At 24.8% G+C, this 27910-nt stretch overlaps 1 protein-coding gene across 1 annotated transcript; it reads right to left on the reverse strand.

Moving 5' to 3' along the window:
* Window positions 1-303: 303 nt before the first annotated feature.
* On the reverse strand, window positions 304-27665 carry LOC112600322. Its single transcript, XM_025347520.1, has 6 exons — window positions 27195-27665; window positions 20320-20430; window positions 17120-17270; window positions 15050-15192; window positions 14524-14676; window positions 304-571 (listed from the first exon to the last, which is right to left on the reverse strand). Exons 1-6 carry the CDS (start codon window positions 27289-27291, stop codon window positions 408-410), a joined length of 819 nt encoding a protein of 272 aa, XP_025203305.1. The 5' UTR covers window positions 27292-27665; the 3' UTR covers window positions 304-407.
* Window positions 27666-27910: the final 245 nt, after the last annotated feature.

The following is a 27910-nucleotide window of genomic DNA, read 5'->3' on the forward strand; positions in this document are numbered from 1 at the left end:
TATTAAAAGATTTTTAAAAAGATAATGTTTTAAAAATAAGAAAAATTATCGAATCTTATCAAAAAAAAAAAAAAAAAAAAAAAAAATTGTTTTTTTAGGTACTTGTCAATTGTAAAAGAAAAGTTTTATTAAAATAACTTTAAAATTTAAAAAAATTGTTGATGAATACAAAAAAAAAAAAACAATAAATAAATAAATAAAGAACAAAATTGACAAAAATCATTAAAAATACCTTAATATAAAAGAAAAATTCGCAAGGCCAAACAACTAACCAAAAAATCAAAAATGGGCTACAAAAATAAATTAATTGTTACATAACTCAAAATTTGTATTGATAAACCTAAGTTTTACTCTAAAGCAAAAAAAAAAATTTAGTTTTCTACAAATTTACAGTCCTTATTGTATCATCAATGCGTTCTGGTGGGTGGAAGCAAAACATCGAAGGGATACATTAACAACATCTTGTTGCACATGTCCATTTGAATGTTGTCGAGTACAGGTCCCACGGCCGGATAAAGTTCGTCAGTTATTTGTATCGCGTACTGATTTGCAAACCTTAACGCTATTCGATCTGAAAACATCGGAAAAACAAATTTAGTGATTATTATATTACTAAATTATTCGAATTTAATGTCACAACATTAAAATAACCGACCACAAACAAAATTGTGTAATTTGGTCCATAATAATAAATAAGCATTAACAACTATATAAAGTTTAAACAGAGAACACACTCAATCTCCTAATTATATGAATGCGATTAAAATAGCGTTTCCCTTAAAATTGTATTCTAACAATAAAGTGGTATACGTTCACATCTTTAAGTCGTATCAAAATAATTTCCTCCGTTAAAAATTATTTTTATTTTTTTCGAAATGTTTCCTTTTACAGACTTATAAAGTTATATTTTATTAAAAAAAAAAAAAAAATAGTTTGATTTATAAACATTATTTTACGGAGTACCTACATATTATAATATGTATACTTCAATGTATTTTATCATCTCACTATTCCAAGTGTTTAATTTATTATACTATACTTTTTTATTATTTATTATACTTAATATTTTAATATATAATAATTTATTTTTTATTTTATGTGTACTGTGTAGGTAATATACGTCCTAAGTAAAATATAAATAGTAGTGTTTTTATTACATTTATATTGTTTTGTTTTAGAAACATATTTTATTTTACATAGGATTAAAAATGTTGTTATGCTGAAAGGTACTTAATATCATTATGCAGTTTATATTCTAGGTAAATGTGTAAAGAAGTTTAAATTAAAAAAAAAATCATAACAAAATTAAAACTGTACATGTTAATAAAATTAATAATTATAGGCAACTAATCTAGAGATTAGAAGTACTAATGACACTCTCCTATCGCCGTTGATTGTGATTACGCAATAAAATTAAAACTTTTGGGTAATAAGAATTATTTAAGTTTACACGCATAGGAAACGCTCTAATGTTATAGTATAGAGATTAGATTTTAGAGTATTATTTGTCTTTTGATACCACTTTAAGCCTTCTGTAGTATACAATGGAAACAGTGACGTAATATGATTTATCCTTCGTGTTCACCATTAACTAATAAACAGAAAAAATTCAAATTTTTTGATTCCACAATACGTACAAAAACAATTATTGTACCTACTTAGTGCCTTTATCAATATTGTAAATAATGCAAACTATTATTGTTGCTTCCATGATGCGGCTGATTTAATCAATTCTAAATAAATGTATTCATTGTTTATATGCATCCAATGATGATAAAATTAATAAGCTATTAAGTGTAAGAATTATTCTAAAATATTTATCAGGAATGAATTAGGGACGATACGAAAGTCGGTAGGGATACTATATTTGTAATCTTTATATATGTAAATAGTTAGTATTCTATAAGTAAAATTTTATTTTACGAAGAAATAAATGTATTAAAAATTATTGAAAACCAATGTTTCAAGATATTTTCAAATTTATTGAATTATATTTCTAACCGATTGGACAAAGTCGGAATGCTACGCGTCGTGTAGATTGCACTACTAAACTAAGTTTGTCTTTGTCACCGTCAAGTATATGCATAGTAAAATAATGGCGTTGGTTTAGAATCGATCAGAAAAAGTTTTATTAATTAGTTTTTTCTGCTCAAAAAAGCATTCTTGAACGTTAATAAATACTCGTAGATACAATTTGCTGTCAGATGTTGGAGCAGAATTACTGCACAAAAATTTGCGGACTGCGCGCACATAAAAATAAAAACCATTAAATAACTCCGCTTAAAATCAAAATTATCGTAGTTGACGGAATATTGTTTTAATAAACGTTATAATTTAGTTAAAAATTGAACAAGGCTAAACTATAAATTATCATATTATATAATTATATGACATATTAGTGTACAATTTATTGTTAAATAATAATCTATAAGTATATATATATAGGTACAACATTATACATATTTATATCGTTACACGTCAATTAATATCTTAAAGTTTTAGCTGAAATATAATTGGAAATATTTGTATAGAATAATTATAAAAGTACATGGTGAATATTGCAAGGCGATCAATTAGATGCTATACTTTATACCTATAGGTATAGTCACGGTAATTTAATGGTTTTAATCATTTCAACAATAAACCAACCATTATTATTATTAACTATTCCTTGTATTACTAGTTCACAGTTCACACGAATGTATACTTTTAGTATCTAATTGTTTTGTTTTCCAAGAAATTGCTTTTAAAACTTCTTCGGAGTAAAAATTATTCAGTTAGTTACCAAGGCGTTGAAACTTAATTATTTTACTATGGAGTAATTTAATTTTTTAAAAAACAGCGTGTAACGAACATCAAAAGGTTTTTAAACGCGGTAAAGTAATTTTAAAATATACTGTCTATTTAGAACGCGTTTTATCATTTTCGATATAACAATTTCCATAAACAGTTCAAAGAATTATGAATATCTGAGTATTAAGAGTTTTCCTATACTAGAAAACTTTATTAATTTATTTGTGTAAAAATATTATTTAATAGAATATATAGATACTATAGATATTATAGGTTTACATATCGGTATTAAATATATGAATTTCAGTTTGTAAATATCACCTGTTACGGTACCATTTAAAAATGTATTCTGCAAAGTGACATATTATTAAACTACTAATTTATTATTATCGAGTCTATAATATAAACCTTAGTACAAAGTGAATTGAAAATCGATTATTTGTGAAAAGATTAAAGTCCAAAAAGAAAAAAACTTTCAGGATCTAAAAAAATTGCACCTACGTTCCACTGTACAGATGATCAATTTAATACACAACTTTTATTATTTCAAAAACACAACATTTTTTAATATTCCTTTTACATAATTTTTAATAATCACAAAACAAAATTTTTGGGAAAAAATTACATATTTAAAAAAAAATTATCGTGATAACTTTTTAAACTTTTTATTTTTTTGGATGATACCAAATATTTTTAATTTCATATTTTGAAATAAAACATTATTGGAAGTATTTCAAAATACAAAAATAAAATTTTGTACCACTAAGTTATAACTTATAAGTTCTTAAAATTTAAACGAACATTGTTGAAAAGTATAATTTGGTGAATTACTCAGATAGAAAAATATTGTTTTGTAATAATTTAAAAAACATACTTGTAAAAATAAAATAATAATTGTCTTACATTAAATGGATTACTCGGTATAGAAACTAAATGTTTTAATATTCAATGCATGAACTTTACAACCATACAAATATAACTGTTGCCAAAAGTAAACGAACTGTATATTGTCACAGAACATATTTTTATAATTCATTTGTAATATTTATCATTTCCTAAAAAATTGTGTCTTATGCCTTTTCATAAATTAATAATTCATAAAATGCGTATGATACCAGGTGGGTGGCAAACTATAACATGTAAAGTTTATCATAAACACGATTAATTTCTTTTACGTTATATTATTGTCTTCTATTAATACGAAAAAAATATTATTAAATTAAATTTTTTTAAAAAAATGTAAAGCTCCAATAACTGTAACTATCTATTTCGAACATTTTTATAAAATTAGTGCTTATTTCATAATATAATAAATATGTTTTTACGATATTTATATTATAATGGTTATTGATTTTGATAAACTATTATCAAGTAAAGTTTACGGCATGCAAGCGATATCAATCCAATCATTTGTGTAAATTATTAGCATTGTTGAAAAAAACAGGTGTTCGATTTTTATATTACTACGACTACAATATTTTGTGTTTCGTTTATTAAAAATAAATCAAATAACGTAACACAGGTAAAATCTCGAAAAAGTAAAAATTAAAATGTTCATTATTGGAATTTTACTATTTAATTATTTATTCATTTACTAAAAGTGGAAGTATAATATTTATTTAAAATCAAAATTTTAAAAATAATATATATATTCTATACAATTTATTCTAAAAGCAAAATAATTTTTGTGCACATTTCAAATTCAAATGACATTTAAGGAAACTTTATATCTATTCCTATTTAATTACTTATTTCGGAGTCCAATCCATATTTTGTGTAGCATAGGTACACATTAATATATATTTTATTATTAAAATAACTTGTTTACCAGGATAAAACATATTTTTTTTTTTTTTTTAACATGGTACAAATACCACGAATTCAAATATTTTCTTAGTTGTTTTGTGTTAGTAGTTTCTTGGTAATAATTTTATCCAGAAATTCCATTTCTAAACGCTTTCAAACATACGATATGGCATTCAAAGCTTTGTGCAGGTTATAGCAGGAGCAGCAAAAATCAACAATTATTTTAAAAAAAAATTGTTGCATGTTTTATTTATAAAAAATAAAAACTTAATATATTTTTTTAAGTTTTTAACAAAATCGATAATTTTACAGCAAAAATTTCGATAGCAACCACCTTTGAATTGTGATTTTTTTTTTTAGTTCCCTTAACTGTTATGTGAAAATAAATTTGTAGCATCATTATTTTAACTTAAAATAATGGTCACGAAGAATAAATCTATACCTGTATATCAAGAATAAAAATAAATTAAATATTTATGCTTAAGTAAATACTTATCTCATCTGTTGTATGAGTTGAACATTCATAGTCAGTAATACCAAACCAAAAATATTTTTTTATACGATAAATAAAATAATAAAAATACGTTCAAATAAAAACGACTCGTTGTTGTTATAAATTAACTGTAATAACTCAAGGTGACAAAAGGAATTATATGTATTGAAATAAATAAATAATACAGAAAAACTGTGCTTATATGATTAAATGAACATAAAGAGCGTTATTTTAAATCTAAATTATTCAAATCATAAAATCGTCATAACTATTCATACGAAAAACTAATGATAAATTACGGCCATATTTTAATAAAGTTTATTATAAACTAGTTCTTTATATATAAAGAATATATACATAATATATACATATTATTTTATAATGTTTTTGAAATTTCACATTTTACTTTTTATAAAATCATATGTTTGTTTTGTCATGTGCGTATTAAAAAAAAATAAATAAACAATTATTCTTTATTATTTAATAATATATTGTTATAAATCGGCAAAAACTTTCGGTCAGAATTGTTTTTAGAATAAATTGATAATAATTTACTGCTTTCAATTTTCAAGTAAAACCTATTCACCACCCGTTGTATTTCCAAATGCCTAAACATCTTAAACTTTCGAAAGTTCTTTAATCTTAAAACGTATTAATAAGATAAATGTTAAATTTAATTTAATATATTTGCGAAACCAGGAGATACAACATGGAATAGATATGTAAGATTGCCTGTATGCATATTTAGATGCATCATTTTTTTGTTTACTTTTTCTAAGGCTCACAAAATATTATTTAAACTGTTATTACTAAACAACGCTAAGAATCAAAAAACAATAATAATTTGCAAACTTTCGCATATAATTTCTTACCATTATTTATCAATGAATGTCGTTTGATATAAATACATTTTTTTTCTGCACAAATTGATAATTCTCTACTGATAAGGACAACAATAAACCATTAATTATACTTATAATATATTAAATTTTACAAAGTGATTCACTAAGCATGCTTATTCCCATATAATTATAAATTTATTCAAATTCTGATTTTTGACTCTTTTGAGTGTAATATTTACAATTTATCACATTTTTCTTACCATATAAGAAATATTCTGTGACGATGCAAGATTCTTTTTTCAAATAAAAAGTAACGTATTTTGATATAAACTATTAAGCAGGTGATTTTTATCGAAAATGTCGTTATATCAAAATCAAAATTTGATTGAGTAGTTTCTGAGTTCTTGATATATATAAGAAAATATGCTTATTGAAAAACTACTTATTCGAATTTCAATTTATATGCGACGACATTTAAAAAAAAGTTAGATACCTAATTTATAATTTACAATAAAAAAGAGTGATTCTCATTTGAAAACAAAAATTTTACATCACCATAGAACACTCCTTAAATAGTATGAATATTTAAACAATTTAAAACATGGTCTTTAAATATACTTAAAAGTTCCAATAAACAAAAATTGAAAAAATAAATTAGTTACTAAAGAAAAAATGGAGGATTAGCTTGCTTGATGATTCACTTTGTATGTATAATGCTATTTTAAGTCTTGAAATATACATAAGTAAAATATTTTATGATATATAGTAAGTAATAATAAGAATGATCAATACGGAATCCGTTCTCGGATCAAATAAAAGTGTACGAATTCGTTCTCGAAAAAATTACATTCCAGTATACAACTGTTCGAATTGGTTCTTAAATAAAATTACTTTTAATTGGGGCCTAATTAACAACGCAAAATGCATCTTTTTTTTTTGGTTAATCTTAAACAATGTTTTCCAAGTTTATATTTTGATTTATGTAACAGAGACTTCAAAGATAAAATTTTTTTTTTGCATTTTTTTTTTTTTGCTTCTCTGTATATTTTAATAGTTTTTAATTTCTAGAGCATATTTTAGCATTTTTCATTCATTTTATCTTCTTTAATGTATATTGTACAATATACAAGTATAATATATAGTATTTATACATATTTCGGCCATAGATTAAGTATACCTAAAACATTAAATCTATGATACAACTTATTTTTTTCATCACGAAAGCTTGCAGGAACCAATTCGTACGTTATCTATAGACAACCCGGGAACCAATTCGACAATTGGGAACCAACTCATAGTCGTTCATAAGAATACAATATATAATGAGACATAAAAGGTGTATTGAAACGTGTATTCTACTTATATATAATATATAATGGCATAGCGTGTTCAATTCATATTACAAAACGACAGTTATTGCTGTCATTTATGCATCGATAAGCTTACATTTCGATAAAGACATTTTTTGATATTTGATGTAATGTCATATTATAACATATAAGTCATATAAAGATATGAGTAAGAGCTGTAAAAAATACAATTTAATAAAAATAAAAAACTATGTGTTCAAAGAAAAAATATTGAAAAGTGCGAACGTGTTTGGCTTAAAAACGGTATCTTATTAAAACATTATACACTATATGTTAATATTGAAACTTATAGGCTTATAAATTACTTCTACGTAAAAACACCTTATTTTAACTAATAAAAAATGCAAAGCTCAAAAGCTTATTAAATTTCTAAAACAACTAGTATTCTTAATATTGAAAATGATACTTTTAAAGTATAAATATTATGTCTGGCAATTTAATTAATAATTGGATTATTTTATTCAATTAAATATATTTTGATAACGCAATTTAAACATTTTTAACATTTTAAATTGTAATATGTCTTCTTATAAATATACATATATGCATTTTATATTCATTAAACTTATATGTAATTATGGTACTTAATATTACATCTACTTAATAGTTTTTATGAAACTATTTTTAAAGTCTATTATCTTTATTACTTATATATATATTAATAAATCAAAAACTATTTGTTTGAATATTTATATAAATTCATAGACGTTTTCAAAAAAACTCATCTACTCATCTGATTATAACTTACAATAAAAAAGGGTTGGTTCTCGTTTGAAAAAAAATAAGCTTGTATCAAAACAGTAAATTCTTTAATAATGGTGTAAAACATCATATTATTTGAAAATATGATCTTAAATTACAAGTATACTTAGAAATTCTGAAAACCAGTATTTTAATATTTATTCTTTATTAAGTAAAACAATAGGAGTGAGCAATGAATATGCTTGGTCAATCACCCACTATACGTAAACGCGGTGAAAATGACTTTTGGACATGTAAAATTGTTTTCTCACATGTATACGATAAACATGTATATGAAATGATATTACTGTATTATACATACCTATAAATAAAAATTTACAAAGATAAACAAAACCAATTTTCATTGTGCAAAGACAGAATACGTATATAGAAGGGTATGTTGCTACGATAACGTTGTTGGTTGCTAGCCGAATATCAAAAAAATTAAAAGAAAATATTTTCATTTGTGACATATAATTTATTATTATTATAGATACTTTTATTAATAAATGTTATATATTAAACGTAAATTTAAATACAAAAATAAACAATTTTGAATAATAAAATCATTTTATGCTATAGACATTTTAACTGTTCGTGTACCTATTCATTTTGACGTAGACTTTGGTATACCTACGGTGGATTCTAGAATATTTCAAACAAAGATTTCAAGATTACTACGAACGAGTCTTTGTAAATTATTTCTTAATGAAAAGTGGTAAAACAAAACAAAAGTGTGCAGTCACAAACGAATTTTCAAAGCAAGCATCTATTTAGAGAGATAAAAATATACGGTTGTATGATATTATTATAAATCTCTGAAAATAGTTTTAAGTATCTTTGCTTCAAAAAAATAATATATAGATAGCAGAATTAGAAAATATTTTTTGAAATCATTTCGTCTGACGTCTGAATTTTTTATTTGTAATAATTATGTTATTTTTTACATTTTCTATTTTTGAAAGTTTGAATGTAAACTAATATATTAAAAAAACACCAGAAGAATATAATTTATTATACTGATAGTTTAATATCATTATAAACCTACGTTGTTTTAAATTACCATGAAATAAACAATAATCGATTTTGCCGAAAAAGTGGACTAAATCCATAAATATTATCAATTTTGTCAACGCTTTAATAATTTTTTCTTGTGGCTTGAGCGTTATACGAGAAGGAATACAAACTATAAATCAATAGATTAGGTTTTCATAGTATGTAGACACTTGATTAAAATATCAAACCAATAAAAGAAATACTTAAAACTAACTTTTGAAATGCATCACTAGTTTTATTTGAAAAAAATAACAAACCGATTGAAAATAACTTGCACATAGTAGAATATACACACACTATAATTATTATAAAACTACGTCTTCTAATTCCTTCAAAATCTAAAGAGCTTAACAACATAAAAACTAATCATCCTATTATCAATTGTCACGGATCTTGCTTAGAGGTGAAAAAAGGTATACAAGACATTTTAACAATTCATATAAATGTACTATAAGCCGAAATCAAATATTCTACTGAGTAATACATTTAACACAAGACACTCGTTATTTCAAAAACTGAACTAACTTAATAAATTAATAAAGTTTTAAAAATATTTTTTTTTCCAATAATTTAATAATTCATTGAAAATCAATGTATTGATGAGTTAAGTGAGGAAGTACAGGGTTAACCCTTAACGCTTTTGTTCACTGCTTAGCTTATCTAAATTTATATATTATATTATAGAGACAATTTTTAATTCGAAATTTTTTCATCCAACGCGATATAAAGTTTTATACAGTTTTTTTGTTACGCGATTATTTTTATAATATATAGTTAGATATAATTTTTTAGCATTACCTAAATATTATTATTATTATTATTTTATAACATATAATCGCATCAGTCGCCCTCGTGACATATTATATAGCTTGATAACTACATAATAATATGGATACAACGTGTCAAGTAAATAATATAACAAATGTATTACTATTTATTATAACATCAAAGGAAGAAGAGTGAATAAATAGCAAACGAAAAAATAAATAAAAATTTGATGGTAAATCGAAAGTCGAAACTTTAAAGCTAAGTAGTTAGATAGTCGGTTATCGGTTATCTAAAACAATCTATTATTTTAGATATTTAACCATTGTTATTGGTTTAGACCGAAACACGTGCATGTGGTTCTTATAGTTAATTATGCAGAATTTATTGCAGCAAATTCGAACTACTGTAGAATTCAGTATCTCACAACTATTTTTTCTTAAAAAAAATCAAACGTTAAACGAAAAATGATTCGATTCAATATTTTAGGAACAATGTATCATATATGCATCGATTTAAATACCTATTAAATTACAACTACACTTCAAACATATACACATACTTGTATATCAACAACCTATGTATAAATACGTATATTCCTGATTATTTTTTATTTAATTATCATCTACTTACGATTTTAAATATTACAAATGATAGATAATTTACTAGAACAATGTAGGAAAAATGTTTCAACCAAACAGTATTTATAATATTTTTATTTGTCTTTGCATATTGTTTACTAAAAAATCTTCTTTTCAGAATGAGTATTATTTTGCTTAAAATAAAGCTGTTTACTATTTAGTTACAATCTTGATTTTGAATTTTATCGACGTACCTAATTAATTCGTCGGTAATTTTTAAAATATTTAATTATAATTTATTAAGGTGATTAACTAAAAAATGTTTATTAACAAACGAAAATTGTCCCTACACATTAGTATGCTAGCAGACTGGGACTTTTTCTTAACACCCACCACTATTAATTATATTCAACGTGTGCTACAATAATATATAATTATGTTAAAAACTAAAAGTAAACGAAATACTTGCGACGTTTATTTTCTGTAAAATTATTATTTCAATTCAAAACGAAAAATAAACACTTATATTATTTTAATATATTTTTATGTATATAATAAGTTTTATCCTCAATATCAGAAAACCACGATATGAAACTTCTCTTTTCACGATATTATTATTATGTAATATGTCATGAATATTGAAACTCGTCAAATACAACTTACATGAGTGCTGTCATCATGTTATTATTATCCAAATTATCATGCTTTCTGTAAGCCACCACCGCATTTTGTGTTATAACTTATAAATTATAATATTTCTATATTATAATAATATATTTATAAATACTTATCTCAGAGTAAATACAGGTTCAAACGAACTAGAATGAATCACGATCATAATATTTTATACGAATAATTTTATTATTCTACACTGTGATCATATTTTCGACATTTTGAATTCTAAGATTTTACAATGATTTGTGTCATTTTTACTTTTTTTTTTCATTATTACGAATTATATCAATTGTGATCGATAATAAGTGTACGATATTATACAGTGAAACCTCTCTCAACAGATACCTTAAAATAACGGACATTTTTTCGGGAATGGGAATATTTTCACTTTTTATTTTTTAGGAAAACTTCTAAATACGAGATACTCTAAATAACGAAAATTTTAATGAATAGATTCTGAAATTTTGATCGAAATCATTATCGAAGTATACTTTATCACAACGTGAATTTTGCATATTATTATACTATATTTTAGTTTATTTTATCTGTTTTATTATTAACTAATTTTGATTTAAATACTAATATATATTACATACAATATATTTTAATATAATTCATTTTTTCGTCTACCTTCCCCTTTCTAAACAGCAGACAACATTTCGGCAATTTAAGAGATTCGGTACTTATAGAGGCTTTAGTGTATACAATGTAATTATAATAGGTACCTATTTTAGGAAAAAAAGTATCTACTTAGAGCGTTTTATTACCTACAATATAAAATATTAGATTCCTGTATTTGTTGTAATTCGATTTTTCGAAATATTATCTATGTACTATAAATAGTTTAAAATATTACACAAAGTATAAAATAATGATTTCCATTTCATGTATATCAATGTTTGACTTAATATGATCATAGTTTATGAAATACATAATATTTCTTGAAAAATACGATTACATTTATGGCATATATACGTATATATGTATTGTATATTACTATATTAAGTACATATATACTTATTTACTTAAGTATATATACTTTATTATTATTTATATATACATAAATGAAAATATAGAAATCTTTTTCATGCATGTTCTCTGAAATAACTCATCCGATAATCTTAATTTTTTTTTTAATGAAATAGTACATCGCGAAGCAAGTTTTAAGCCTACTTCTGATTCTATAAGTTAATAAAAAATTGAGTTATTAATTTTTAAACAATCAGTGAATACGCACATAAGATTTTTTTTGACTTGTGTTACTAATTACTACACTATTGAAACTTTATAAGTTGTTGGTTTTTGACCCAGAATGAAAAGGAAATCAAATTTAAGTCATCTAGCAAGAAAAAAAAAATGCTACTGTTATATTTTTTTTTTTTTAACTAGCTATTTTTCATTTTTTAGTTTTTGAGTGAAACGATTAATGTATTAATTTTATTGATGTGTATTTTTACTTTTGTTTCTCTGATGATTTTCTTTGAAATAAAAAATATGTTTTGATTTTCATCTTTGAGAGTAATTTTGATAAAAATTGGATCTAATTTGTACTTTGAAGTAAAAAAAAAAATTCCCAATAATTTTCAAAACAACCAGAACCAGAAATACTATGAAAAAAAAACCCTACTATGAATATTGAAAATACAGTCTAGGGCAGCGGTTCTCAAACTGTGGTACGCGTACCACTAGTGGTACGCGAAAGACTACATGATGGTACGCCGAACTGCGGAAGGCCGCATGGTGGTAGGATTTTTAATCTTCAGTGGTACGCGACTGATTGATAATATACTTAAGTTGTACGCGAAATAAAAAGTTTGAGAACCGCTGGTCTAGGGCATATAACTTCCCTCACCACTTCACCGCTTGACGGCCCTAATATAATATTTTATAGGTCAAGAGACTAATATTTTCCAGTTTTTTATAAACTAGTTTTTAATATAATAAGTATAATTTATTTTTATCATTAAAAACATAATTTAAGAATAACATAATATACCAGTTTATAATTTAAAATATAAACTAAAAATATTTACTAAATATAGATAAGTATAAAATTATTATTTTATTTTTGAAAAAAAACGTCATTGTAGATCCTACACATGTATCCTCTTCTCTGTTTGATGGCGCTCAAAGAAGATTTTTAACTTTAAAAAGCCAATATTTTTTAAAAATTGCAAAAAGCTATATATGAAAATACGAAAAAAAAATTGTAAAATTTGCGATGACATCACGCCCGTTTCCAGTATTATAATTAATATAAATGTTCAACATTTATTTTTACTTTATTGTTTTTTTTTTTAATAAATTGTATTATACATTTACATATAATTCAAAAATTGATGAATAATTGACTATTGAGATTGAATTTCATAAAACCAGATTTTAAAATAGAAATATTTTCTTAAATGATATTTTTTACATATACAATGTGATTATAAACTATGATATAAGTAGGAAATGTAACGTGAAGCGTTTTTCGACAGAAATGTTTTACTTGTATTGATCCAAGTAATTTTAATTGACCTATCACTTATACTACTCAAATTTGATTATGTTGCATTATATAGCTGTTATCAACAACTACGTGACAGCATATAAATTATGGTTATTACGAAGAATCGTTTGCCTGAATTATGTAAATTTATGTGAATATTTTCCCTGGTAAATTTTTCGACCTTTATTAGACACATTTATTTTTTTATTTATACTGTTGATTTTTAAATTTTAATAAAATCAATAAATTGGTTCCGAGCTATTTATTAAATAATATTAAAACGTATTATTCTATACTCTAAAGGCATAAATATCATGTGAGATACACACACACTACAGTTTATTTTTGGATATTGCCATTCGCGCATAAATCATTCGATACAAAACTAACGAAATTATATTATAATAACAGTATATTTAAGTAGGTACGCCACTCACACAAATAGACACTGAAGTCAATACACTTAGGTCAGTTGGAAGTAGTTTACTTTTATATTCATTTCGTATAGCGTATATAAATATATAATATAAATATATATATATATGTGTGTGTGTATGTTCTAAAATATAATATTAAATATCACTAGCCATTTGTTGATATCATACGATAATATTATATTCTAGCAATTTGGCTCCTGCTGGATTTCCGGAAAATAAACGAAATCAATATTTACGTCACTAACACAGAACAACCAATATATTAAATATCATAGACGGAAAATAACAACGACAAAGTTGTGTCAGCAGCAGACAATCGCATATTACATATACCTATACCTACTGTCAAACCAAACTTCGCTGCTTATATTATATTTTATCGTATACCATAATACGATTACTATATTCTATCTATACCGAGCATCCGTTCATGATTATCGTGATTATAATTAAAATAATAATTAACTCACTCAACACCGCGTTTCCCGGCACCAGATCACTGGCGAAGATTTTAGTTTCGCCGAATTTCGGCGGATTCGAGCGAAAACTTTCGAGCTGTACGAACGTGCTGTTTTTCATTTCTTTCAGCTTAGCCTTCAACACGTAACTTGTCTCAACGTTCTCTGCAACACAGATAGGGCGTTATTGTTTATTCATAATAACATTGTATGCGCTATAAGTGCGACGTAGATAATAATATAAAACGTATGTATAAATACGCAAATAATTATAATATTATATTATAAAGATTAAAAGTATGCGCAGGATAGTTTTGAAAGCATTTTACACTATTTGTATCTTCTCTATATCTATACATATATATATTATATAGTGTGTTAAACATTCATAAGCTTTTCAGACGTGCACGCTCCGAAGGTTGTGTATATACCATGCATATATATTACAGGTAACTTATATGTACCTATTCAAAATAGTATATAATGTTTATGATGGTGTAATACTTTTATACATAATAATAAATCAATTTAACTTTACTGAATGTTATGTTGTATCGGCCGTTGGTGTTTATCGGCATACGTCCCAAATATCCTTTGAACTGATATTGACCGGAGCTTAATAAGTTTTTGAAGTTTGCAGTGAATCCCACTTCCATTTTATTTGGGTTTTGAAGTTTTGATCTATATAACACCATGACATATTATTCAAACAAACATTATACATAATATATTCAGACGTATTGCGTGATATACGCACGTTTAGATACATAAAGAAAGTCTACCAATTGAATTCGGTCAAACATAATAAGAATTCTGCAATAGCTATATATAGTACATACACATCTACCTACTTATATTATTACGTCCATATATACAGCTTTTACCTACAGGGCGCTTCACTAAACACACTCATTTCATTTTTCTTATTTAATAGTATAGTTATTCAAAATATTATTTTTGAAATTTTGAAATTTATTTTATGACGATATTGCCAAATTTTTAAGATTGTTTTGTAAAATTTAAGGAGTGTTCTTTTGTAACGGATTTACTACAACTTCTCATCTTTCTTTGAAATGAAAATTCCCTCTCTCGATTTATATTATTTCGCGTATAGTTTTTCTAAAAATATTGAAGTTAAGTTGTTGAGGATATTAAAATATTCAAAAAAATCAGAATTTGAATAAATTGGTTATTAAATGAAAAAATCACCTTAAATAATATACTTAATTATATTATTACGCCCATGTATGTTATATACTTGTACATATACATGTAAGTAAACTTCAATAAATACGTGCTCTGAAATAATATAAATTAAAATTCATAAACCTAACTTATGTATACATGAATTTGTTGTCATGGTCATTTTGATTGATAATCTTAATAGCAGAACAATTTAGTTATAAAAACTTTAAATAGGTAATAAAGATCAGCTGATTTCCATCTTTGAAGACGATACATTTACAAATTCGTCAAATTTTCAGGATAGAGTTTAGTGTTTACTTTAATATTATGTATTGAGTGTATTGTTAATATTATTATTATTTTATTTTAATTTAATTATAGTGTTAATTATATTTTATCATGTATATATAAGTAATTTTGCAGTGTAAAATGTACCATGATTATGTTTGGTAAGATAGTTTTATTATATAATTATTATTTATTTATTTTTCACTACATGCCAAAAAGGCTAACGTAATACATTATATTTTGTATACTATACCTATATTTTAATGAATCTTAATGATGGTTCGTAGATGATATTATTATGTTTATGGATTTTAAATTTTAATATGAAACTTTTTTGATTTAATGAAAATTTTTTAATATTTTATGCATCTGTTAATTTTATTAGTAATTTTAATTGCTTAAAATATAAAAAAGAACTAATACGCTTTTTACCTATATCATATTATACAGCTACTATATTAAATTTAATAACTGATTTAAGTTGGTTGTGTGGAAGCTGTTTTTACAGTTGAGAAATACTTTGATCACAATTAGTGCATATGGTGGTGATACTACTTATATACCTGCTATGACCTACTCTACCGAAGTCCAGCTAAAATCAGGCTAAAATACTTATAGAATCGTATAAATTATTCAAAAAAATAAATTCAAAATACTCTTTTTATTCATTAAAAAAAAAAAAAAAATGCTTTTTTCGAAATAGAAAATAGCTTTAAATAAATGTTTCTTATCAATTAATTTGTACATAATATATATATTGTTATTACAAGTATTTTTTTTATTTTTTTTTATTGTAAATAATTATTTGTTTATTTATTATAATTTTAATTTAGAAACATTGATTACTAACCATTAAAAAAGTAAAAACTGACATAAATTAGAAGTAAAATATATATTTGTTAAATAATTTTCAAGTATTCAATTATTATTTATAAATTACCTTGTGTTTAATAAATATTGAAATTTTGAATACGTACGAGTATATTGTACAGATTTTTTTAACGATTTATTTAAACATTAAAAATATAACTAATATAAATCAAAAGTATTTTTACAATTTTACAAGACTGGTAGAAAATAACTAATTGAAAACATATACATTTCACCTTACATAATACATCTATAAATATCTTACCTGAGCGATAACAATTTAACTGTTGTTAAACCTTCAGTCATCATGTTCTTTACTGAAATTTTTCCACCAATCAATCGAGCATTATGTTCAAAATTTAACGGATTGTCTAAGGGCAATGGATCAAATTCACGTAAGCCAAATTCGTCACTACCTACAATCACATAGATATGTTCAATAAAAATGATTCGTATTTATTATTTAATTTTATTTAAACAATATATATGTTAAAACTTGAAAATTTACATATTTATTTGTAAAATATTGTACAAAAAGCATTTTTTTTTTCATTTTATCTTGTTTATACGTTTACGTATTGAAAAATGTAAATATAAATCTTGTGTGTTAACTTTTTTTTTTTTAATGGTTTCTAAATTGGAAATTCTTAACGACTTGTAGACAGATTTATATCACGAACAAAAAAAAAGTTGTATTCAATTTGAAAGCAAATATGGTTATTACGATACTACATTTTTTTATTACGTTATTAAAACAAAAACAATAAAAAAATAAGATAAAAACTAATGAAAATCGGTTTTATTTAAAATCTTATTATATGGTGTAGAAATAGAATTTTGAAAATCAATTTTCAATACACGTTTAAAAAGTTTTTCTCCTAAAAAAAAAAATCGAAATCAGATCACTCTACGATGCGTGAGAGTTTTTCCTGTAAGGCTATTACTGAGCAAAAAAAAACTGATCATATGCCGATCCTCTAAAAATATATATTTTGATACTTAGAGTGGATCTGTTTATATTTTAAAATTTATTCTAAATGGACATAATAATGATAAATTAGAAAATTTTAATATTTATTTTTCTTAATGCATTCGAAAATAACTATATTTTATTATCATAGTAATTATTTTTAATTTTTTATACAAAGAACTTACATAAAAACAATTTTTAGAGAATTTGTTCAAGTGTAAATGCACGATATCTACACAAAGCTTTAAATACCATTAAATACTTTATTGTTTTACCAGAAAATAAGAATAGTACATTTAAAAAAAAAAATTTATTTTTCCCAGTAAACATATTATGCATAGGTACTTAAATAAAATAAATAAGAAAGTGTTTTAAAATTAATTTTGTGCGTCGTTCTATACTACACATGTATTCGAAGCTAAAGTGCTAGGTAAAGGTCTGTATATAGATTTAATTTAAGACAGTTGAAATCATCTGCAGCATTTAATCATACTCTCTATAGGTACCGTCTAGCTAAGCGCTTCCAAAAAATTACGCAAAACTAAATTATTAATTTTAAAGATAAACTATGAAAATTATGTAATAAAAACGGTGTTTGCATCGTAGGTATAGTAACCCTAGTTCTACCTAGAAAGTGTAATCTAAAAAATGTGGATTAATACTTATTTTATTATAATATCATTAGTGATGAGCAACGATATCGATATTGATTAATAATTTCCCAATATATTGCGATATCAAAAAAAAATTATACCATTATGTTATTTTTCAAGAATTACATTTTATTTGTAGGTTCTAAGCTATAATAAATTAAATTATATTGTAATAAAAATATTTAAGATGTTGGTATATCAATAATATCTAGGTATTAAAATATAACACAATATAGTAAATTAGTTTAATTCCTTAGTGTGATGTAAATTTAGTTAAATGAAAACGAAAAAGGTATGTATTTCGATATCGGTAAATTTTGAACGATATCGATAATCGAAATTATATCATTGCTCATCATTAAAATATTATATATTCGTATATACTTACGCATACTGTAAATTCTGATTAGTAAACATTATGTAATAATAATTAAAGACATTAAGGCGGTTAGGTTAATCTAACCTAACCTCATGTATACATTTTATATATAATATTATGTACACAATCGCCGAGAATAAAGCTGCTTTGGTGGATGAAAATATTTACACACTTCCGTACTTAAGATCTCTGACGCCCAAACTTTCATATTATGTACAGTACATTTTATGTCTATCATATTGCCTGATATTTTAATGGAAATTTGCTAATTGAAAAACTATAGAAAACAAGCCCATTAAACTGCTCGAGATGAATTCTATTTTAATTTTTTAGTTTTTGATAAAAAAGTATTAAACATAATAAATTAATTTACTTATTTTGGATAATTCGTTTTATTGTTTTCTACTGAATTTTACTAAAATTGTATTATTGTGATTTTACGCAAAAAATTATTTAAAAAATTACGAAAAATCTGTGTTTTATATACCTATATTATTTTACAGGCATCCCGCTTTCGGGGAAAAAATATAGTTACGTTATCTATAAGATAGACACACTATTTATTTTTCTATTACACAGAACTCAATTTATACATGTATAATATAATATATTGATGATTGTGTCAGTGTGTATGATATATATTGAAAATATTATATAAGAATTAACTTAGTTGAGCAATTTTCTAAATGGAAAAATCAGTTCATTAGTTAAAACCACCGATTAATATTATTTACAACGGTACAGATTTTAAAAGATGACAATTTAATTTAGTAACCACTCATTAAATGTTTGTTTATTTTTGTTTTTCATATGCCGTTAAAAAAAAAATATATGGCAATCTATAAAAAGACGTACGCGAGTATCAGTGTACGGGCTATTATATCAACTGTACATTGCGCCAAAAATCGTTTGGTCTAATTTTTTTGTATACGTCTGTATGTTATTGGTATTGTAAAATGTCACGATTTGATTGGATGAATAGTTATTCAGATCAAGAGAAACAGAACCAAACGCGGTTTGTATTAAAATTCGATTATTGATGTACTTAATTATTTATTTATTTACATACACAGCTAAACTGCAGTGTGATAAAGCGAAACGTTTCCATCTTATTGGAATAACATTTGTTAATATCTTATAGAAATCTCTGTTTTATAAAATGTAATATTGTTATAATATTATTGTTAGCCGTCAGGTATTTATTTATATTATACCTCTGGAGATTATGTTATACGAGATCAATAAAATCGAAATTTATTAAAGAAGCCGCGTCGTCGGCGTGTCTACATCAGAACGTAAAACATCTTGACCCATATTATAAACGTAATAGACAAATAAGAGTGAAAAAAAAAAATCATCAAAGGTTGGGTGTGGTTTCAATAATTTTTACGTAAAATAATATAATTTTTAATAATGTGATTTCGTATAAGCACAAGATATTGTGCTGCTGCATCTTCTTATACCTTTATGAAATTCTTCGACCACGTCGTTAATTCTTTTGCGGATGCAAACGTCTATTTTTGGGTCGTCCCGAAAACATAGATCTGTGTACGGGTATTCGCCCGGTCCGTCGGCTGAAAAAAAAAAACAATTTACACACTATAATATTAATATCATAACGTCCATCGTACACGTTGCGCGCGTACCGCTCTCTAATGCAGTGAAATAATAATTGATATTATAATATTATGATTGTTAATTTGTATAATATTATACAAGTGACTATATTGATATTGTATTACATAACATAAATTGTAATAATTTATGCAATATCAAATATTATTATTGTTTTCGGATATCGTCCGAATAACGCTTACTTATTAATTTGTCAACATCCGTACACACACACACACACACACACACACACACACACACACACACACACAACACACACATACACACAGACTCGGGTATTTATACCCCGTTTCGTGTGTACATATTATAGCACGCACACACACGCTTACACGCTCACTCGCAGATTACAAATATTATTTTAGAACACATTCGAAAATAACCGAATGGAAACGCACGCCAGTGTGAAAGACGATATTGTGTGGCGGCGAGCGTGCGCGCGCCAGTGTTTGTGCGTGTGTGTATCTGTACGTGTGGAAAAAATGTATTTATTTTTTATTGCGATTGTGACGACGGTGATAATATTATACGATAATAATGCAGGGCTTGGTAAACGGCGACGATATTTCTTGGTTTTTTTTTAATTGCTTCGTTTGATTTCCCGAGAAAAAAAATTTCGTCAAAATAAAATCTCTGCAAAAGTGCAGACATGGCTGACGACTATAACAACTGCAATCGTTGCTCCACACAATAAAATATTGTAGGTCTGATATCGGATGTGAATACGAAATAAAACACAATAGAATCCGAGTATGTCATGATGTGTTAATCTTTCATGATTTATAAAAAACGTATACTCGAAGCGACAATGTTATTTTTTAATTACCGTGATATATGTAGAAAACAAAGCGAACCGACAATCTCAGGCCCTGGTAACAGTAAATTTATTTAGGGCTCATAAATGGCAAATAAATCCCCAGATAGAGGATCTATAAAATGATTGCCAATTATGGGGGGATTAAAACTTTTTGAGTATTGTTTCTGAACTATCGCATAAATATTATTAATTTTTGATCACCAAAATATGGACCCGATTACCCGAAACGTGTCATCTGTGCCTCGGAAATCTAACTTTAGAAACCCGTGCCAGACGGTAATTCGTAATAATAGTCGCGTTTCGTTTTTGAATAATTCCCGTTTCACCATATTTTTGGTATCGTTTTATCATTATTATGGCAACATTAGCCATCAAGTTTGATTTACACATTATATTATTTATAATACCACTGCAGCTTATAAACGGTTAAGATATACAATAGTCATTGATTCTCAGCAACTCAAATTTTTCATGTCAAAAAAATTTCCTTTGAACGACTTACTTAGTTTTTGAATTACTTGAAAATTGTTTTCCTCTTTAATTTTGAGTTGCTGGTTGATGTGAGAGCTAAATACATTATATTTGGTATTGTAAATTATTTTGAGTAACAATGAATTTTATGGTAAATAATAATTATAAATTATAATATTATTTATCAATGTAAATGAAAACAAACCATGTTAGTGCAAATTATATACTCGAAGTTCGACACAAAAAATACTCAATAGTTATGCGCGTATTAGGGGTTTGCGATTCATGATTCGTTAAAATTCACTCGTATGTTTATATCTATAAACAATAGATATCAAATAATAAATAATATAACAATAATAATAGATAACAATATCTATGGCAAGCCGTCATCCCCCAAACGGGCATGGCAGAAATCTACGGGTGCCCAACTAAAAATTCTGCCAAATAGGCGTCCGAACTAAGCTTTTAGGCCTACTCCCGGACATAAGCGCCATACGCAAAAAAAAAATCTACAAACAAAACTTTACATTATTTTTTTCGTATTTGTTCATAATTCATAAATTTTATTGATTTATAGGGTTCATAAATATTTATCAACGAACAACTACTAAAATATTATGCGTTATAAAACCTATTTCAAGTTACAGGTTACAAAATGTACATAATACACTCTTCAGCACGAGCTTTGAAAGAAAATTTTAATTTATTTGTACCAAAATGCAGTCAGCGAAGATGAAGTTGCAATTTATATAGTTTATACTTAAATCAAGAATACAAATAAAATCAATATAATGGTGGACTATGGCATTATTTGAAAATAGAGAAAAGTTACTATCAAATCTAAAAGTCTTAGTGGTTATTTTTTAATTAAATAGACTTCTTTCAATAATATACACACAAATATTTAATTTAAATATATAATTATATATAGTAATACACTATACTGTAATAATGGTAATGCTTTATTAAATAACAAAAGTTTGAAAACTTTGATGCTCTCTCAAATGTAAAGTAATATTTAATTTGATTGATTTATACGTCAACGAACATATAGACATTTATCTGAGAAAATGTATGTCAATTATATAATAAAAATAAGTTATTCTTAGCATTAATGATAATATAGCTATTAAAATCTTTTTTTTTAAATCTCGCCCCAACTAATATCAACAATTTTTTGTCAACATATGTGAAACTTGCCATTAAATGAATTTTCAAATTAAGTGAAAGTATATCATATTTTAAATTTAAATTTATAATTTTTTTTTAAATATAATATTAGATAATAGATAATTAAGAAATAGATAACACATAATATATACTAGGAACTATAATTTAAAATTTTTTTTTTTTTAATTAATATAAAAGTTAATTCAACACATAGAAAATTTTAACCAATACATTATAGTAAATAATATTATTTATTATTAAAATAAATACTGAAATAATTGAATAAAATTTTTATTTTATTTTAAGCTTTTTATCTACTTGTATTAATACAAAATATATAAGTGACATGCTAATTTAGTTTGCCTTCTAATTTTTTTAAATTCATTATAAATAACTAAACATACATCACGTAATATAACCATATTATAAATAACACCAAAGTGAAATATATGTAATAATTGATAATTAATTATGGATGATTAACTCAATAGTTAAAAAGTTAATTGGTTCAATTTTTTCAGAGTATAGAAAGTGTTAATGATTCGATAAGTTTAAGGTATACAAAGTATGGTTCTATTGACACCAAAAAATCAAAATGGAAACATTTATAAGAATTTAAATAAATATTAAATTAAATAGAATATTGCTGTTTTATTGGTTTAAAATCAAAATAACTTATATTGATACCTGTAATAATAAGTATTATTAATTAAATGGGAAAAGTGTAAAGCTTACTCTGACCTAGATTTACTGTAAATTCAAAAATTTCTAAAAACTATTATTTTTATAAAAATTATTTATGCCTGTTAATAAAAATTTAATATAATTTAAATTATTCGATTAAGTCATAAATAAATATCGACTAAATTAGTGAAATTTTATAAAGGATACGGTTTCATAATATATCAATTATAATAAATATGAAAGATATTTTAATCACACAATAATACAAACATATTTTAAACACTTGAAGTTAAATAGTTTAAATATTTAAAGGTTTTAAAATCAAGTTATTTACATTGTTTCAATATATTATTTTATTATAGTTATTTGCATTAATAATTAGACAGTCAACAAGAGGCGACTACTGTTATTTGGGTCATGTATGTATTTATTTTGCGCGGCCACTATATGTGAACGTTAAAACAATAATATGATTATTTTTTTATTTTTTTTTTTAACACTGGACACTTATTAAATTGGTACATATTCAAATTTTTTCAAAAAAAAAACTATTTTACACTTCCATATGGAAGTAAATATTATTTTAATAATATTTGTAACATTATTTTTTTTTTTTTGCTTAAATTTATTGTATAGTATATTTTATTCGGGTTTTGGAAATCTTTAACTAGAATAAATCTATTGGCAACCATTGTTTTTAATATCATACTGAAGCAATATAATTATTATTAACTATAATGAATTAACATAACATTTTTATTGACAAATGTAAAAAAATCTATAGTGACAATATCTATGAGGTTGTGAATAATGTTCAATTCAGACAATTTTTACTATACATATTAATATAACGTTGTTCATCTAATTTTTAAAGTTAGCAAAATTTAAATGATTACGAAGAAAAAAATTATTGAGTTAATAAAATCTATATTATTATAGAAAATCAGAATGTTTTGTTGAAAATATAAATTGTTGTTTAAAAACAAAAAATTCCTAAAAAATTGCAATGATAAAAAATAGTGAGAGGACAATAAGAATTTTTAACAACTGATTTATAGATATCCAGCGGGGAGATGGTAAACTGCGGCAAAATTTACCTTTTTCTAAAAGTCGATATGTAAACTGCGGCAAAAAAATAATTAAGACTATACAATCTGCGACAAAACCGATAAGACACATCATACAAACTGCGGCAATTTATTTTATATACTTATACATGTTTATTGTTTAATTAGGTATAATACGTATTACGTATTATGACAGCTATTAGTATCTCTTAGAATATTAAGTGTAAAAAAAAAGAAAAACCAATTTTTAAAATTGAAAAATATATTATTATTAAAAATTAGATCGTAATGATTGTATAATCAAAAAACCAATTTTAAAATTAAAAAATATTATTATTATATTAAAAATTATTTAAAAAAATCGTATAATAAAAAAAAATAAATAAATAAATAAAAAAATAATAATACAATAGGTATCTAATTAAATTGTCGCAGTTTGTATGATGTATGTTATCGGTTTTGTGGCAGATTATATAATCTTAATTTTTTTTTTTGCCGCAGTTTACATACAGCCATCCAGTGCACCTCATCATTGAGTAGATCGCTGTAATTAATGCCTTAAATTTGAATTCAGTATTAAATCATAGTACACAATGGAAAAGATTCTGAACGAAAATATTCATCAACCCATATATGTATACAAAATAATTAACTGTTTAGACAAATTGTGTTAAAATTTTAAATTCAAACCATTATAAAAACCAGTGTCCAGTAATCACTACCGTAACTTTACGCTATTTTTTTCTAATCTTTGTAATGAATATTAGAAAAATTATAATGCATTTTAATCAATAGTATATAAATAAAAAATATAATACATTTTTAAGTTCAAAATAATTTGCAAATTTACATGATTTTGACAAAATTTTAAATTCGACCTTCATTAGTCATTAGTTATTACCTAGTTAACTTAATAGGCATATAATAATATATTAAATATTATTAATATATATATCTATATATAAAATGTATTGGATTGTGTAATATTGATTGTTCGTGAATTTTTTTTTCTTTTTCTTAATTATAAAATCACTATAACAGGTATAACAATATAAATAATATGACTAAAATTTATTTTAATTTATTAATGGTTCCCAATAAATTAACGAATATAAAAGAGATAAGAACAAGTAACGATGATGATGTTTTTTACGTTATAATATTATGTGCATAAGTCGCCAAATAGGTTTTACTATTACAATAATACTATATCATAGATACTTTTTAATTTTTATATAATATACTTAAGTCTAAAATATCTACTTTTTCAATAACAATATAATACTTAATTTACTTTATTTTCATATATCTTACATTCTAAGATTTAATTATAACATAAAATCTTGTAAAATTGAGCATAAAACTACATAAAAATTAAAATGGAAAGAAATTAGGTTACACCAATATAATATTACGTAGGTATAAAATATGACGAGTTCTATGAATTTGAAAATAAGAACTAATTACACTATTAATTTATTACATTTTGTAATATGTGTTTATTATTTTTATAATTAAATAAATTATTATCTTATTACCATTGCGGTAAATTTTAAGTTTTATTCTTTTTTCAACAGGCAAAAGATTACTTTAATAATTTTAATGTACAAAAATCGAATTTTGATTAAATGATCTTCAATTAGCTTTAAGGATTTAAAGTTTAGATTAGCGAGATAGAGTAGTATTATATGAGTACACAAAATATATAGGTTCACTTCTTCACTTATCAATATTTTTAACATTTTTTCACTACTAACTACCTACTCTCTTTAGATAAAAATATTTGATTAAATGCTAAGAGTATTTATACTACATAAACTATCCTTGAAAATAATGTTTTTTTTCATAAACAAATGTTTTATCATTAAATTAAAATTTACCAATTTGCGCTTGAAACCTATATTATTTAGAAGTATACTATTGTATACATTCCTACAATAGCCTAGTTCGAAATTCTCAGAAAAATATCTCGCTTCCGAACATGAAATTTAAAATGTTTACATTATGGTGTCATTCAAAATACAAAAAATTTAATGATAAAGAATCTTATGGCATTTTGTTGTGTAGCAGCTACAAATAATATGAAAAAAAAAAATAATAATATTTCCGAAAATCTAATATGAGCGAGATTTCTATTCATTAGACCCCAATGTACTTATACAAACGAACACGCAACACAATAATACATATTATATCTATATAAGTTATAATTTATAAGAACAGCGTTATTCTACGTGCACACAATTATACAAATATAATTGATAATATGCTAATGATTGTCTCGTGCGCGTTTAACATAAAGTTTATTGTTTAAATATTATTGTCTAGATGATTTGGTGCGCGCGCAACGACGTAAATATTATAACGTACAGATGATGACATACACATATATACAGGTAAATGTACCGAATATTATCTTTGATACTGTGTGCGGTATACCAAATATACCTATGACACGAGCTTGCGCGAAGTATTTTATATTATATGTACTTACCGGAGTGAACGAAAATATTCGGTGAGATGAAGGATTCCACCGTCCAAATGACAACAAACCAACCGAATACGATGTACTTATCGTTCATCTTAACCATGTATGCTACAATCGCGTTATTGTTTTTCGTGTGACGACGGAAGGTTTTTCGAGACTGAGACCGCGTACGTTCGTAATAACAATAACTATAATAATAATAACGATAATAATTATTATAATGATAATTAATATTTTTACTGCAGTCGTTATGTAGACGATATTTGACTGATATTATTGCGGTCGTCTCTACGTGTAGCAGTATTGCGGTGATCGCGATGAGATATTATTTATTGTACCATATAGATACGCTAATACGCGTCCAGCTTTTACGCAGTCACGCGAAATCCGTACAGCCGAAGAATAACGGTGGGTCGTATGCGACACGACTATTTTAAGTCAACGGCGCTAAAGACTCGGACGCTTTGGGTCGGTGATCACATCCGCGTGGCCCGGTGCGTTTTCACGCGGGTGAGACAATGGTCGTAGACGACAATAAAATATCTCGTCGCGCGTGCATAATGATCGGATGTGCCATCGGTTATTACGGCGGGTTTCCTATTGATTTCGCTGCAACAGAACGGGACGTCCCGTACCGTTCGATCGATTGTTCCGGGCGGGGACCTCGCGCGGTTTAGAAACCTTTTCGTACAAAATAGATAATAATACCTAACATTAATGTG

This window comes from Melanaphis sacchari, unplaced genomic scaffold (assembly GCF_002803265.2).
Source record: "Melanaphis sacchari strain LSU unplaced genomic scaffold, SCAv2.0 Contig63_pilon_pilon, whole genome shotgun sequence".
Lineage (NCBI taxonomy): Eukaryota > Metazoa > Arthropoda > Insecta > Hemiptera > Aphididae > Melanaphis > Melanaphis sacchari.

Bases quoted from the DNA above. Each gene is read 5' to 3' on its own strand.
- LOC112600322 (XM_025347520.1), bottom strand. From the start codon at position 27,291: ATGGTTAAGATGAACGATAAGTACATCGTATTCGGTTGGTTTGTTGTC. The intron at 15,193-17,119 runs GTAAGATATTTA...GGTGTTATATAG, and splicing joins GTTAAATTGTTATCGCTCAG to ATCAAAACTTCAAAACCCAA. The intron at 572-14,523 runs GTGAGTTAATTA...CGATGTTTTCAG, and splicing joins GCCGGGAAACGCGGTGTTGA to ATCGAATAGCGTTAAGGTTT.